The 17,543-nt window shown below is 46.3% G+C and overlaps 1 protein-coding gene across 8 annotated transcripts in view; it reads left to right on the plus strand.

The window, feature by feature from the left end:
* Positions 1–17,543, plus strand: part of mcf2l2 (MCF.2 cell line derived transforming sequence-like 2) — a 135,817-nt gene that overhangs the window by 55,236 nt on the left and 63,038 nt on the right. For all 8 annotated transcript variants that reach the window (XM_082956871.1, XM_082956876.1, XM_082956875.1 and 5 more), the window contains exons 12-15: positions 8,445–8,636; positions 8,749–8,935; positions 9,287–9,393; positions 10,039–10,127. In XM_082956871.1, the coding sequence (XP_082812997.1) occupies positions 8,445–8,636; positions 8,749–8,935; positions 9,287–9,393; positions 10,039–10,127 (575 nt within the window). The remainder of the gene's footprint in view (positions 1–8,444; positions 8,637–8,748; positions 8,936–9,286; positions 9,394–10,038; positions 10,128–17,543) is intronic.

Genomic DNA, 17,543 nt, shown 5'->3' on the forward strand with positions numbered 1-17,543 from the left:
ACAAGATATAGTCCTGACACAAATCTAGAGTTGCTACCCTTACCGAGGGAATCTGATGTCGCCCGAGTGCCCACGGGAATCACCGAGGGTGGTCGACTCACCTCCTCCAGAGCCCAAGCTACTGGGAAGGGCTAGATAGTCTCCGGATGAACGTTTACGCATATTGAGCACCAGCTGGTCGTTCGTTCTATCGGTTCGGTTGCCAGAGACGCGACCTAGTCGTTCAGTATTGTTGTTCTGTATCTATGGTCATTTGTTCTAAATTTTCCATTGCCATATTGGCTGGGAACGTTCTTACCCCTTGCTTGCTAGCTAGCCTACGACGGCTTACTTATGGTCACGTCAAACAGTGCAGTCGTGGCCAAAAGTTTTGAGAATGACACAAATATTCATTTTCACAAAGTCTGCTGCCTCAGTTTGTATGATGCCAATTTGCATATACTCCAGAATGTTATGAAGAGTGATCAGATGAATTGCAATTAATTTCGAAGTCCCTCTTTGCCGTGCAAATGAACTGAATCCCTCAAAAACATTTCCACTGCGTTTCAGCCCTGCCACAAAAGGACCAGCTGACATCATGTCAGGACAAGGCTGGAGATCACTCTGTCATGCTGATTGAGTTCAAATAACAGACTGGAAGCTTCAAAAGGAGGGTGGTGCTTGGAATCATTGTTCTTCCTCTGTTATTAATGGTTACCTGCAAGGAAACACGTGCCGTCATCATTGCTTTGCACAAAAAGGGCTTCACAGGCAAGGATATTGCTGCCAGTAAGATTGCACCTAAATCAACCATTTATCAGATCATCAACAACTTCAAGGAGAGCGGTTCAATTGTTGTGAAGAAGGCTTCAGGGTGCCCAAGAAAGTCCAGCAAGTGCCAGGACCATCTCCTAAAGTTGATTCCGCTGCGGGATCGGGGCACCACCAGTACAGAGCTTGCTCAGGAATGGCAGCAGGCAGGTGTGAGTGCATCTGCATGCACAGTGAGGCAAAGACTTTTGGAGGATGGCCTGGTGTCAAGAAGGGCAGCAAAGAAGCCACTTCTCTCCAGGAAAAACATCAGGAACAGACTGATATTCTGCAAAAGGTACAGGGATTGGATTGCTGAGGACTGGGGTAAAGTAATTTTCTCTGATGAATCCCCTTTCCGATTGTTTGGGGCATCCTGAAAAAAGCTTGTCCGGAGAAGACAAGGCGAGCGCTACCATCAGTCCTGTGTCATGCCAACAGAAAAGCATCCTGAGACCATTCATGTTTGGGGTTGCTTCTCAGCCAAGGGAGTGGGCTCACTCACAATTTTGCGTAAGAACACAGCCATGAATAAAGAATGATACCAACACATCCTCCAAGAGCAACTTCTCCCAACCATCCAGGAACAGTTTGGCGATGAACAATGCCTTTTCTAGCATGATGGAGCACCTTGCCATAAGGCAAAAGTGGCTCGGGGAACAAAACATCGATATTTTGGGTCCATGGCCAGGAGACTCCCCAGACTTTAATACCATTGAGAACTTGTGGTCAATCCTCAAGAGGCGGGTGGACAAACAAAAACCCACAAATTCTAACAAACTCCAAGCATTGATTATGCAAGAATGGGCTGCCATCAGTCAGGATGTGGCCCAGAAGTTAATTGACAGCATGCCAGGGCAGATTGCAGAGGTCTTGAAAAAGAAGGGTCAACACTGCAAATATTGACTCTTTGCATCAACTTCATGTAATTGTCAATAAAAGCCTTTGACACTTATGAAATGCTTGTAATTATACTTCAGTATCCCATAGTAACATCTGACTAAAATATCTAAAGACACTGAGGCAGCAGACTTTGTGAAAATTAATATTTGTGTCATTCTCAAAACTTTTGGCCACGACTGTACAGCCAGAATAACAACGAAGTAGCTGCATTTGTATTTGTTTAAGCTGTTTTCTAGTGACATTTATTTGGATACATCTACAACAATGAAAGAATGTGGACAATTTCACCTGGCATAGAAAATGTGCTCTCTCGTCAGGACACTGTTGTTCAGAAGAGCTAGCTAACAACACAGCTAACACAATCACTTCAAAAGTTCGGACACGCCCACTCATTCAAGGGTTTTTCTTTATTTTTTACAATTGTCTACATTGTAGAATAATAGTAAAGAGATCAAAACTATGAAATAACACATATGGAATCATGTAGTAACCATAAAAAGTGTTAAACAAATCAAAATCTATTTTAGATTTTAGATTCTTCAAAGTAGCCACCCTTTGCCTTGGTGACAGCTTTGCACACTCTTGTAATGTAATGAAATCAAATCAAATCAAATTTTATTGGTCACATACACATGGTTAGCAGATGTTAATGCAAGTGTAGCGAAATGCTTGTGCTTCTAGTTCTGACCGTGCAGTAATATCTAACAAGTAATCTAATAATTTCACAACAACTATCTTATACACACAAGTGTAAATGGATGAATAAGAATATGTACATATAAATATATGGATGAGCGATGGCCGTGCGGCATAGGCAAGAGTATATACATATGAGATGAGTAATGTTGGCTATGTAAACATTATATATGTAAGGCTTGGGTGTAGTGGGTGAGGAGTCAGGCGCAGGAAGCAGAGAATACAGGGTAGTGTTTTTAATGAACACAACGGCGAACACAAGCCACCCCACAGCGATCCAGAGCGCACACAAAAACCAAAGTGCCCCAAACACAGGGGACAGAAAATAGTCGGCGCACAACATGCACTAGCACCAAAAACACAATGAACGTGTACAAGCAACACACAGATCAATAATCCCGCACTCAGAGCAGGCGGGCCTACTGGGTAAAATAGCCCAGCTAATAAGCCCAACACAAAAAACAGGTGCAAACAATAAACGGAAAGGGGGAAAAAAGGGAATCAGTGGCAGCTAGTAGGCCGGTGACGACGACCGCCGAGTGCCACCCGAGCAGGAGTCGTGACAATATAAAGTGGCATTGTTTAAAGTGACTAGTGTTACATTTATTACATCCAATTTTGTATTATTAAAGTGGCTAGAGATTTGAGTCAGTATGTTGGCAGCAGCCACTCAATGTCAGTCTGATGGCCTTGAGATAGAAGCTGTTTTTCAGTCTCTCGGTCCCAGCTTTGATGCACCTGTACTGACCTTGCCTTCTGGATGATAGCGGGGTGAACAGGCAGTGGCTCGGGTGGTTGTTGTCCTTGGTGATCTTTTTGGCCTTCCTGTGACATCGGGTGCTATAGGTGTCCTGGAGGGCAGGTAGTTTGCCCCCGATGATGCTTTGTGCATCTGTGTGGGTGGACCATTTCAGTTTGTCCAAGATGTGTATGCCGAGGAACTTAAAACTTTCCATCTTCTCCACTACTGTCCAGTCGATGTGGATAGGGGGGTGCTCCCTCTGCTGTTTCCTGAAGTCCACGATCATCTCCTTTGTTTTGTTGACGTTGAGTGTGAGGTTATTTTCCTGACACCACACTCCGAGGGCCCTCACCTCCTCCCTTTAGGCTGTCTCGTCGTTGTTGGTAATCATGCCTACCACTGTAGTGTTGTCTGCAAACTTGATGATTGAGTTGGAGGCGTGCATGGCCACGCAGTCATGGGTGAACAGGGAATACAGGAGAGGGCTGAGAACGCACCCTTGTGGGGCCCCAGTGTTGAGGATCAGTGGGGTGGAGATGTTGTTTCCTACCCTCAGCACCTGGGGGCGGCCCTTCAGAAAGTCCAGCACCCAGTTGCACAGGGCGGGGTCGAGACCCAGGGTCTCGAGCTTAATGACGAGTTTGGAGGGTACTATGGTGTTAAATGCTGAATGATGAACAGCATTCATACATAGGTATTCCTCTTGTCCAGATGGGTTAGGGCAGTGTGCAGTGTGCTTGCGATTGCATCGTCTGTGGACCTATTGGGGCGATAAGGAAATTGGAGTGGGTCTAGGGTGACAGGTAAGGTTGAGGTGATATGATCCTTGACTAGTCTCTCAAAGCACTTCATGATGACAGAAGTGAGTGCTACGGGGTGATAGTCATTTAGCTCAGTTACCTTAGCTTCATGGGAACAGGAACAATGGTGGCCCTCTTGAAGCCTGTGGGCACAGCAGACTGGGATAGGGATTGATTGAATATGTCCGTAAACACACCAGCCAGCTGGTCTGCGCATGCTCTGAGGACGTGGCTAAGGATGCCATCTGGGCCGGCAGCCTTGCGAGGGTTAACACGTTTAAATGTTTTACTCATGTTTGCCGCAGTGAAGGAGAGCAATCAGGTGTTGGTAGCGTGCCATGTCAGTGGCACTGTATTGTCCTCAAAGCGAGCAAAGACGTTTTTTAATTTGTCTGGGAGCGAGACGTCGGTGTCCGCGACGGGGCTGGCTTTCTTTTTGTAATCCGTGATTGACTGTAGACCCTGCCACATACGTCTTGTGTCTGAGCCGTTGAATTGTGACTCTACTGTGTCTCTATACTGATGCTTAGCTTGTTTGATTTCCTTAAGGAGGGAATAGCTACACTGTGTTTTTATTTTGTCATGTTTTTGGTCGCCTTGCCATGATTATTAGCAGTGGTTCACGCTTTCAGTTTTGCGTGAATGCTGCCATCAATCCACGGTTTCTGGTTGGGGGAAGGTTTTAACTGTCACCGTGGGTACCACATCTCCGATGCACTTGCAAAAACTCGCTCATCGAGTCAGCCTATAAATCAATGTTGTTGTCTGAGGCTATCTGGAATATATCCCAGTCCCGTAATCGAAGCAATCTTGAAGCGTGGAATCCGATTGGTTGGACCAGCGTTGAACAGACCTGAGCACGGGCGTTTCCTGTTTTAGTTTCTGTCTATAGGCTGGGAGCAACAAAATGGAGTCGTGGTCAGATTTGCCGAAAGGAGGGCAGGGGAGGGCTTTGTATGCGTCGTGGAAGTTAGAGTAGCAATGATCCAGAATGCTGCCAGCTCGAGTCTCACATTCGATATGCTGATAAAATTTAGGGAGCCTTGTTTTCAGATTAGCTTTGTTAAAATCCCCAGCTACAATAAATGCAGCCTCACGATATATGGTTTCCAGTTTACGTAGAGTCCAATGAAGTTCTTTCAGGGCCGTCGAGGTGTCTGCTTTGGGGGGGATATACACGGCTGTGATTATAATCAAAGAGAATTCTCTTGGTAGATAATGTGGTCGGCATTTGATTGTAAGGAATTCTAGGTCAGGTGAACAAAAGGACTTGAGTTCCTGTATGTTGTTATGATCACACCACGTCTCGTTAATCATAAGGCATACACCCGCGCCCTTCTTCTTACTAGAGCGATATTTGTTTCTGTCGGCGCGATGCGTGAAGAAACCGGGTGGCTGTACCGACTCTGATAACATATCCCGAGTGAGCCATGTTTCCGTGAAACAGAGAATGTTACAATCTCTGATGTCTCTCTGGAAGGCAACCCTTGCTCGAATTCCGTCTACCTTGTTGTCAAGAGACTGAACATTGGCGAGTAGTATACTCAGGAGCGGTGAGCGATGTGCCCGTCTACTGAACCTGACTAGAGGACCGCTCTGTCTGCTCCTTCTGCGGCGCCGTTGTTTTGGGTCGCCTACTGGGATCCGATCCATTGTTCTGGGTGGTGGTCCGAACAGAGGATCCGCATCGGGAAAGTCGTATTCCTGGTCGTAGTGTTGGTAAGTTGACGTTGCTCTTATATCCAATAGTTCTTCTCGGCTGTATGTAATAACACTTAAGATTTCCTGGGGTAACAATGTAAGAAATAATACATAAAAAAACGAAATACTGCATAGTTTCCTGAGAACGCGAACGCGAAGTGAGGCGACCATCTCTGTCGGCGCCATCTTTAGCATCCACTTCAGTGGACCACTTCCGTATTGAGTGTGTCACTGGTACTTCCTGTTTGAGGTTTTGCTTGTAAGCAGGAATCAGGAGGATAGAGTAATTGTCCAATTTGACAAATGGAGCGTGAGGGAGAGCTTTGTACGCATCTCTGTGTGTGGAGTAAAGGTGATCTAGAGTTTTTTCGCCTCCAGTTGCACAGGTGTCATGCTGGTAGAAATGAGGTAAAATGGATTTCAGTTTTCCTGCTTTAAAGTGACCGGCCACTAGGAGCGCTGACTCCGGGTGAGCATTTTCTTGTTTGGTTATGGTTCTATACAGCTTGTTGAGTGCGGTCTTAGTGCCAGCATCAATTTGTGGTAAATAAACAGCTATAAAAAATATAGATGCAAAGCCTCTTTGTAAATAGTATGGTCTACTGCCTATCATGAGGTATTCTTTAATCTTCCATGTAAGTGATAACCACATACCAAACCAAGAACTTGTTGTAAACAGTACAACATGCCTGGATGAAGATTTACATATTGTTTAAATGCCACTACAAATACTCAGTGGCATGTATTCATGGCAGCCCAAAAAATGACCAATAAAAAAAGAAACAAAATAATGTACGTTTGTGTTTCGTAAATGTCCTTCAATTTGCACGAGGGTGAATGTATCTCACCGGAGAAAGCATCCAAGTGAACTAAATAGCACCACTCTGTCTCTTTATGTGTAGCCCATGTATCAGATGCTGTCTGTTCAAAAATATTATGATATTGTTGCCGCACATAACATTGCATGCAAGGGAAGCCAATGAGCATTTGGCCTCCCTTGATTAAAAAAAAGCCAATCAGCGTTGAGCTAAACAGAGTGAGCTCAGCTGTGAATGGTCCTGGCGCACCAAAAGAAAGTGTCAAGGGAAGCCAGTTTGGATTTGGCTTCACACCAATCACATCACATTAGAAGCCAAACGTCATTGACAGAAAACAGGAATTGTTTAACATTTTTGTGTCGGTGTCCTCCGGTGGCTAGCTAGCTAAAATCGTCTCTTTCCTAAATTAGCAATGGATGGAGATAGGGATTTTAACATGTGGTTTTACTTAATTCTCCGTACTGGCCAATGATTATAACATAAATTCTGATCCATACATAAATTCATACATTGTGCCCCTGGCATGAGAGGGTTAAAGTTCAACATGTATCTAGATGTAGTAACGTTAGGCTAATGTTACCTAGCTGGCCTGGAACATCGTTGCTCATAATAGGGAGTTAGGCTAGAGAGCAAGCATTTTAGCCAGGTAGCCTAGGACAATAAAAACTAAAAGCGTTGTGACGTTCTCCCGCAAGAAAACAAAAAATGTTGCTCAAACAGAAGGTGGAACTAACAAAGAGTCACTGACCAACAACCAAAATGAAACAGGTGGGGTTTTAGGAGGGGATCTGAAAGACACTCATGGGGGTGTCCACTGAAAGTTGACTAGCAACAACTGGAACCCACCATGAGCGCCCACAAAATTTTCCCATGAAGAGGCAAACAAAAGAAAAACCCACACCAAACTTAAAGACATGAAGCAAACCACAAAGGTGGAGCAAAACGAAGTCAGGGAAATCAGACAAAGGAACGTTTTTCTAGAAATCAAAATAATAATAACTAAAGTTGTTGACCCTCCATATCCCTCAAGACAACTGGAGCACTTGGCTAGCCACTCTGAAATAGCACCTGGGCCAACCAGGTGAAACACCTTCCATCTAACGAGATGACCAACCAGAACAGGCGTTACACAGACTGACTAATGAGGTGACACCAATTGGTGCGCCCCTCGTGCTAACATTCAACCTCAAAATATAAAATGGAAAAACCAAAGCCTGTAACAGCGTATATGACAGTCATAGACTGTTTAGGCAACATGAAAGAGGAGGATGGTATTGGCATTTCTCTACAGGTAGGGTGAGTCAACATGTTTTTTTCTACTTGCACGCACACACACACACACACATACACAAATCAGTACCATGGACAGCCCACATCATATTTAGCTTATGTTGATTGGAATAAATCATTTTTGGTATCTTTTAGTTATCACTGTATTAGACTAAGCATAGGTAATTAGATGATGTTGAAATGGTGCTGGAATGGTGGAGGCAGCGCTTGGTTAATATTTGCGACTTGTTGGACCTCTCAGTGGTTTTAAATCAATAGTTGTTTAGTAGTCTGAAAATGTTGGAAACATTAACTTGCTTGACCATGCTGTAGGTAATGAAACTGTTTGTTACATGCATTATGTTTTGTGGACTTCACAGGGCAGATGTTGCTCCCTGGTTTTGTGATGAAAGAAAAGTGTGGTTGAATTTATTTTGCCACTGTGTCTTCTTATTGTCTTAGTTAATATGCCTTGACACCGTGACTAACAGGTTATAGAGCAAACACAATTATCACAACACATAGGTTGTAATAATGTTTTTTTCCCCCCTGGCTTGGCTTCCCCAGTGATTTTACCCACGCACTGCTACTGCAAATGCTATGTATAGTTGTTCAAAAGAGATAGTGCCATGCCAATGAGCATAGATATATACTACTGATGTGGAGCCTCGACAGTACATACTGTAGTTATTGTTTATTCATCCATGTGTTCTCTGGTGGTTGCAGGTGAACCAGTGGTGTGAGTCAGGGGTGTACCTGCTGGCCTCTCAGGCAGTGGACAAGTGCCAGTCCCAGGATGGGGCTGAGGCAGCGCTGCAGGACATTGAGAAGTTCCTGGAGACGGCTAAGGAGAACCAACTGAGTGACCTCAAGACCATCCACAACCAGTATGAGCTAGTCCTCAACGCTGAAGTCAAGGTATGTACAGTGGTCCCTTAACTCACTCATGGAATCCTAGTTCCTGGAGTTGTCAGCCTACTGATGAACAATTGTTCTATTTTTTTACCACTTGTATTGTGCTTTCCCTCAGGCCAATGTAAAGAAGGCTCTAAAAAGGTTGGACGATGTACAGGAGATGTTTGAGAAAAGACAGGTCAGTCTGAAGAAGCTGTCGGCCAAACAGACCCGGCCCATCCAGCCTGTGGCACCCCGGCCTGAGTCCTCTCCCAATCGCCCCGCGCCCTCCAAAACACCCAGGACCACCGGCCCTGCCCCTGGTAAGTCTCCCCCACTTTGACCTAACCACAAAATTTACCTGCCCTCAACACAAGACCATCAATGTAGAGCCTATTCATTGCTATTCAAACTGAAAGGTAGTCTATATACTATACTTTACTTGCCAGGAAGCAGTCATTTTCTAGTTTTAGACAAAGCATATGTTTAAAACCTTACATCCTGATGCCTTCGCCTTGTAAAGGAAGTTTATCGTATTCACTGCGGTACTACGACAGGAAGAGGACATGGCTTTGGGCCAGGGCCTTCTGCTGTTGTTCCACACAGAGAATGGAAACAGGACTTATGTTTCTCTTTCTTCTTTTTCCCCATCCCTGGTCTGTAACCATTACCAGCACTCAGTCGAAGGACCTCAGAGAACTCCAGTGCCACAAAGCAGCCCACGGAGGCTGAGCTCGCCAAAAAGAAAAATTTAAGTCGCAAAGTCAAAGGGAGCCTGAAGGTAAGATCTGATGAACTCTAGACAATTGAACCTGAATGGTTCAAACTCATCTCCAACAACAACAACCATCTTTTTTTTGTTGGCTAGCCACTGGTCCATTTTTATGACAGTGTTCCGCCAATATAGTTATTTTATCATTTATTAGAACAGAACTCTTGGTCAATGGGAGTCTGGGAGAGAAAGTCATTGGGGTGTCCAGTTTTACTATCTTCTGTTTCCTGCCTTTCCCCAGCTGAAACATGTGGAGATAAGAAAACCTAGAGCCCTGGTTTAAATCAATTATGCACATTTTCCCCTGACAACATGTCTGTCTGATGAATATCAATAATGTGCCATACTAGTCATGCATGATAAGCATCTCATCTTATCTAACAGCATTTACATTTTTGTCATTTAGCAGACACTCTTATCAAGAGCGACTTACAGGAGCAATTAGGGTTAAGTGCCTTGTTGAAGGACACATCGACAGATGTTTCACCTAGTTAGCTCTGGAATTCAAACCAGCAACCTTTCAGTTATGACACAACGCTCTTTGACCAAGAGTGTGATATTTGAAAGGAAATAGGGGCCTCCAAGGTATATGTGTGTGACCCTTCCTCCACCTACAGTATCCATGACTGCATCACTCTGTGTTTCTGTCCCCAGATTGAGGTAATGCATGAGGCAAGCCAGGGAGGCTCCAGCCACATCCTGGTGACGAACGAGACAGAGGAGAGTCTTTCAACCAGGCGGAGGTAAATTGATATTTTCTCTTCTCTGCCCTTCTACAATATGGAAAGTAAAATCTTCTGAGAAAGAGAACCATCCTTTCTCTTTCTCTCTGCTCTCCGTCAAAGTTGATACAGAGCAACTGCTGTATGTACTCACAAAGTTGCTAATGATATGGTTTATGATGTCAACATCGACAATGGACTACCATTCCCTCAGTAACTGAGGAGAATCTGTCGTACACCCAACTGTAGCTGAGGTGCAGGAGATGAAGAGCCACATATAGCCAACGTGTGTCAATGCAGTCAGGCATGATGAGCAACACTTGGGTTAAAACACAGTGCCAGGAGGCACATCGGTTTGATGCATTTGCATGATACCAGCTGTATTTCTGTATTTTGAAAGTTATATATCTTGAAAATGTGATTGCTGACATGCAAACCATGTTGGGACTATATCAACAATGGACTAATGAAACTAATTCCAAAATATAGTTTTGGGGTGGAATTTTTTTAAGTGAAAAATGTACTAATGTGTAAATGTTTTACATTATTATTTTTAAATAGTTTGAAATGTTTTATCATGTATTTTTAACATGAAATATAAACACTTAACAAAACAAGAATCAGGTGTCACAACCAGGACAACCCTAAACAAATCTGAGAATTATACTGAACAAAAAATATAAACGCAACATGCAACAATTTCTACGATTTTACAGAGTTACAGTTCATATAAGGAAATCAGTCAATTGAGATAAATAAATTAGAACCTAATCTATAGATTACACCTTAAGTACATTTTATGTATATTTCTCATAAATTAGAAATATACTAAAATGGTATTTGAAATAGAATTAATGTATTTTATTTACAAAAAAAGTGTATTTATAATGTGTTTCAAGCATACTTTCACAAATACACTTTTACTCATTAACCTCATTAGCAATTGTAATTAGCATTGTAAACGTTACCTTGTGTAACAAGCCTCTTGCAAGAGGGGTGTGTGTGTGGAATCAGGAGCAGGAGAGCAGATGGGTTCCAGGGAATCAAATGTTTTAATACAGGCGATCCCAAAGGCACAGCACAAACACAAAAGGTAACCGCACGAAAAGCAGCATCCACCCACAGGGATAGGAACACAGTTCACACAGAGGAGAAATCTCAACTTCGAATACTAGCGAACACAAATGTCCACGGTAAAACACATACCGCACAAAACGAAACAAAATCCCGTGGTGCAGGCACGCACCCCTTACCGTACTAATTAGTAACAATCCCGCACACAGCCTAACCTGCAGCGGGGAAATATAAACCCACCGAATCAGATACAACAAGACACAGGTGTGACAAACCAGACAATGCTAAAGGAAAATGGGATCGGTGGCAGCTAGTAGGCCGGCGACGACAACCGCCGAGCACCGCCCGAATAGGGAGAGGAGCCACCTTTGGTGGAAGTCGTGACAGTACCCCCCCAACGCGCGGCTCCTGCAGCGCGCCGACGTCGGCCTCGAGGACAACCCGGAGGACGAGGTGCAGGGCGATCCGGATGGAGGCGGTGAAACTCACTCAGCAGAGAAGGATCCAAGACGTCCGGCACCCAGCATCTCTCCTCCGGACCGTACCCCTCCCAATCCACGAGGTACTGCAGGCCCCTCACCCGACGCCTGGAATCCAGAATGGATCGTACCATGTACGCCGGGGCCCCCTCGATGTCCAGGGGGGGCGGAGGGACCTCCCGTACCTCAGCGTCTTGAAGCGGACCAGCCACCACCGGCCTGAGGAGAGACACATGAAACGAGGGGTTAATACGGTAATAACGGGGGAGCTGTAACCTATAACACACCTCGTTTATCCTCCTCTGGACTTTAAATGGCCCCACAAACTGCAGACCCAGCTTCCGGCAGGGCAGGCGGAGGGGCAGGTTTCGGGTCGAGAGCCAGACCCGATCCCCAGGCGTGAACACTGGGGCCTCACTGCGGTGGCGGTCAGCGCTCATCTTCTGCCGGGCCTCGGCCCGGTTTAGGTGCTCCTGGACGGCCTCCCAGGTCTCCCTCAAGCACTGTACCCACTCCTCCACCACAGGAGCCTCGGTCTGGCTCTGGTGCCATGGTACCAGGACCGGCTGGTACCCCAACACGCACTGAAAAGGCTAAATGTTCGTTGAGGAGTGGCGAGGCGAGTTCTGGGCCATCTCTGCCCATGGAACATACATCACCCACTCCCCTGGCCGGTCCTGGCAATACGACCGCAGAAACCTACCCGCATCCTGGTTCACTCTCTCCACCTGCCCATTACTCTCGGGATAAAAACCAGAGGTCAGACTGACCGAGACCCCCAGACGCTCCATGAACGCCTTCCTCACCCGGGACGTGAACTGGGGACCCCGATCAGAAACTATGTCCTACCGATAAGTGTGTCCAAGGCCGCTGTGGAACGGGGAGGGGTTGTAACTTCCCTCTTGGCAGGTGTCTAGGAGCCTTGCTCTGAGCGCACACTGAACAGGAGGAGACGTAAAACCTCACGTCCTTAGCTAGCGTGGGCCACCAGTACTTCCCCCTAAGGCTTCGCACCATCCTATCTATGCCTGGGTGACCAGAGGCAGGTAACGTATGCGCCCACCGAATCAATCTATCGCGGACACCAAGCGGGACATACCTCTGTCCCGCAGGACACTGAGGTGGAGTAGGCTCCGAACGACATGCCCGCTCAATGTCCGCATCCACCTCCCACACCACCGGCGCCACCAGTTAAGAGGCCGGAAGTATGGGGGTGGGATCGATGGGCCATTCCTCCGTATCATACAGACGGGACAGTGCGTCCGCCTTCGTGTTCTGGGAACCTGGTCTGTACGAAATGGTAAATCTAAATCAGGTGAAGTACATTACCCACCTTGCCTGACGAGGGTTCAGTCTCCTCGCCGCCCAGATGTACTCCAGATTACGGTGGTCAGTCCAGATGAGGAAAGGGTGTTTATCCCCCTCGAGCCAATGTCTCCACACTTTCAGCGCTTTTACGACAGCTAGCAGCTCCCGGTCCCCCACGTCATAGTTTTGCTCTGCCGGGCTGAGCTTCCTCGAAAAGATAGCGCAGGGGCGGAGCTTCAGTGGCGTGCCCGAGCGCTGTGAGAGCACGGCTCCGACCCCAGCCTCGGACGCGTCCACCTCCACTATGAATGCCAAAGAGGGATCCGGATGAGCCAATACGGGAGCCTCGGTGAACAGCGACTTCAAGCGATCAAAAGCTCTGTCCGCCTCAGCCGACCACCGCAGACGCACCGGCCCCCCCTTCAGCAGTGAGGTAATGGAAGCAGCCACCTGCCCAAAACCCGGATAAACCTCCAGTAGTAATTGGCAAACCCTAAAAACCGCTGCACCTCCTTCACCGTGGTGGGAGTCGGCCAATTACGCACGGCCGAAATGCGGTCACACTCCATTTTCACCCCTGATGTGGAAATGCGATACCCCAGGAAGGAGACGGACTGTTTGAAGAACACGCATTTCTCAGCCTTGACATATAGGTCATGCTCCAACAGTCACCCAAGCACTTTGCGCACCAGAGACACATGCGCGGCGTGCGTAGCGGAGTATATCAGGATGTCATCGATATAAGCCACCACACCCTGCCCATGCAGATCCCTGAGAATCTCGTTTACAAAGGATTGGAAGACGGCTGGAGCATTCTTCAACCCATACGGCATGACGAGGTACTCATAATGGCCAGATGTGGTACTAAATGCTGTCTTCCACTCATCTCCCGCCCAGATCCACACCAAGTTATACGCGCTCCTGAGATCCAATTTTGTGAAAAAGCGTGCTCCGTGGAATGACTCCGTCGCCGTAACTGTACCCCACCATAATCGAATTTAGACCTCTATAGTCAATGCACGGACGCAACCCTCCTCCTTTCTTCTTCACAAAAAAGAAACTCGCGGAGGCGGGTGACATGGAGGGCCGAATGTACCCCTGCCTCAGAGATTCAGAGACATATGTTTCCATAGCCACCGTCTCCTCCTGTGACAGGGGATACACGTGACTCCTGGGGGGTGCGGCGTCTACCTGGAGGTTTATCACACAATCCCCTCGTCGATGAGGTGGTAATTTGGTCGCCCTCTTCTTACAGAAGGCGATCGCCAAATCGGCATACTCGGGGGGAATGTGCACGACGGGGACTTGGTCTGGACTCTCCACCGTTGTTGCGCCAATGGAAACTCCCACACACCTGCCTGAGCACTCCTCTGACCACCACTTTAGAGCCCTCTGTTGCCACGAAATGGTAGGATTGTGAAAGGCCAACCAGGGAATCCCCAGCACCACCAGAAACGCAGGAGAATCAATGAGGAAAAAACTAATTCTTTCCTCATGATCCCCCCGCGTAACCATGTCCAGTGGAGCCGTGGACTCCCTGACCACCCCTGACCCTAATGGTCGACTATCTAGGGAGTGCACCTGAAAAGGTTTGTCCAGCGGAACCTGGGGAATCCCTAACCTATGTGCGAAACCCCGATCCATATAATTCCCTGCTGCGCCTGAATCGACTAGCGCCTTATGCTGGGAATGAGGAGAAAACTCAGGGAAAGAAATCAAAACATACATGTGACCAACAGGGGGCTCTGGGTGAGCTTGGTGCTGACTCACCTGAGGTGTCTAAACGGTGCTCTGCCGGCCATCTCGATTCCCAGACGAGCCCCTCCAACACCGTTCGGCAGTGTGCCCTCTCCGACCACATCCGGTGCAGGAGGAGTCTCCTCCTCCGGTTGCCCTCGCTGCAGCACCTCCTAACTCCATGGGGTTGGAGCAGAGGTGCTGGGGGGTGGAACCAACAGGACCCTATCCGGACGCCCACAGGTAGCCAGCAGGTTATCCAACCTGATGGACATGTCCACTAGTTGGTCCAGGGTGAGGGTAGCGTCTCTGCAGGCTACCTCTCCCGAAGGAGCCGGGTGAACGGTTGCCAGGTACAGCTCCAGCTGGAGCAGAAAACCCTTGCACCCGGCAGCCGTCCCATTGTACTCCCTCGGGAGCGCGAGCCGAATACCGCTGGGCCCGGATGGTGCCGGCACAGGTGATGGGGTAGGGTGGTACACGGTGGGTGCAGGGGTAGGCAGACCACCCCTCTCCCATCTCTCCATCGTTGCCATCATCTGATCCATGGCAGTCCCGAGATGGTGGAGGACGGTGGTGTGATGTAGAACGCGCTCCCCCATGGACGTGGAGGGCGCGTCAGCTCCTGCTGACTCCATGATAGTGGTGCGGGATTCTGTAACAAGCCTCTTGCAAAAGGGGGGTGTGTGTGGAATCAGGAGCAGGAGAGCAGATGGGTTCCAGGGAATCAAATGTTTTAATACAGGCGATCCCAAAGGCACAGCACAAACACAAAAGGTAACCGCACGAAAAGCAGCATCCACCCACAGGGATAGGAATACAGTTCACACAGAGGAGAAATCTCTACTCCGAATACTAGCGAACACAAATGTCCACGGTAAAACACATACCGCACAAAACGAAACAAAATCCCGTGGTGCAGGCACGCACCCCTTACCGTACTAATTAGTAACAATCCCGCACACAGCCCAACCTGCAGCGGGGAAATATAAACCCACCGAATCAGATACAACAAGACACAGGTGTGACAAACCAGACAGTGCTAAACGAAAAAGGAAAATGGGATCGGTGGTAGCTAGTAGGCCGGCGACGACGACCGCCGAGCACCGCCCGAACAGGGAGAGGAGCCACCTTCGGTGGAAGTCGTGACACCTTGATTGACCGAGGCATCTTCTCAGACAATTTTAACATGCTATTTACAAAAGAGTTGTGGCTGGAGCAGAAATTTTTAAGGGACGTTTTTGTGAAGTGTGCACCATTGGCATTTCACACTTTAGTGGTTCACATTTTGGAAATAAATGAACATTTCATTAAAATGTGTAATCTGTTATTAAAAGTACAACATTATTCAGTTTGAAAATGAACATCAAAATATTTGAATAAACTAAATATGAGGAACAATATCATAATATAAATCAAAACTTCAGCTGCAGAAAAGGATGCTGGGAAATATGCCAATTTTTGTGCACATTTGTTTTTGAAAGTATACTTTAAATACAGGACCAGTCAACGCCTACTCATTCAAGGGTTTTTCTTTGTTTTTACTATTTTCCTCATTGTAGAATAATAGTGAAGACATCAAAACTATGAAATAACACATATGGAATCATGTAGTAACCAAAAAAGTGTTAAACAAATCAAAATGTATTTTATATTTAAGATTCTTCAAAGTAGCCACCCTTCGCCTTGATGACAGCTTTGCAAAGGTATTCATACCCCTTGGATTTATTCACATTTTGATTTAACAAAGTGCGATTAAAACAAATTTAATTGCAATTTTTGGTCAACAATCTACACAAAATACTCTGTCAAAGTGGAAGATTTCTATACATTTTTTTTTGTATTCAGCTCCCTGAGTCAATACATGCTAGAAACACCTTTGGCAGCGATTACAGCCATGTCTTCTTGTGCAATATTAGCCCTATATTATTTTCATAATTCTTCAAGCTCTGTCAAGATGTTGGCGCTCATGGCTACACAGCTATTTTAAAGCAAGCAGATTTAAGTCAAAACTGTAACTTGGCCCCTCAGGAACATTCACTGTCTCCTTGGTAAGCAATTCCAGTGTAGATTTGGCCTTGTGTTGTAGGTTATTGTCCTGCTGAAAGGTGAATTCTTCTCTCATTGTATGTTGTAAAGCAGACTGAAGCAAGTTTTCCTTCAGGATTTTGCTTGTGCTTAGCTCTGTCCCGTTACTTTTTAACTGGAAAAACTCCCTAGTATTTGCCAATGTCAAGCATACCCGTACCGTGATGCAGCCACCAACCACCGTGCTTGAAAATAAGGCGGCAGTTACTCAGTGATGTGTTGTGTTGGATTTGCCCGAAACATAAGGCTTTGCTTTTAGGCCATTCTTTTTTTTTGCAGTATTACTTTATATATTCTGTATATTTGTATTATTATTTTCAAATCATTATTGTGGAGTCACTAAAACGTTGTTGATCCATCCTCGGTGTTCTCTCATCACAGCCATTGAACTCTGTTTTAACATCACCAATGGCCTCATGGTAACATCCCTGAGCAGTTTCATTACTGTCCTGCAGCACAGTTCAGAAGGACGACTGTATGTTTGATGTGCCTGGTGGTTTAATACATCATCCACAACATAATTATTAACTTGACCATGCTTAAATAGATATTTAATTTCTGATTTGATATTGTTACCAATCTACCAATCACTGCCCCTTTTATGAAGCTTTTGAAGGGCAGCCTGGTCTTTGTAGTTGAATCTGTGCTTGAAATTCAAAACTTGACTGAGGGACTTTACAGATGTTGCATGTATGCGGGACAGAGGAAGGGTTACTCATTCAGAAATCATGTCAAACACTATTATTTCACA

This window comes from Salmo salar, chromosome 10 (genome assembly GCF_965601325.2).
Source record: "Salmo salar chromosome 10, fSalSal1, whole genome shotgun sequence".
Taxonomy (NCBI): domain Eukaryota; kingdom Metazoa; phylum Chordata; class Actinopteri; order Salmoniformes; family Salmonidae; genus Salmo; species Salmo salar.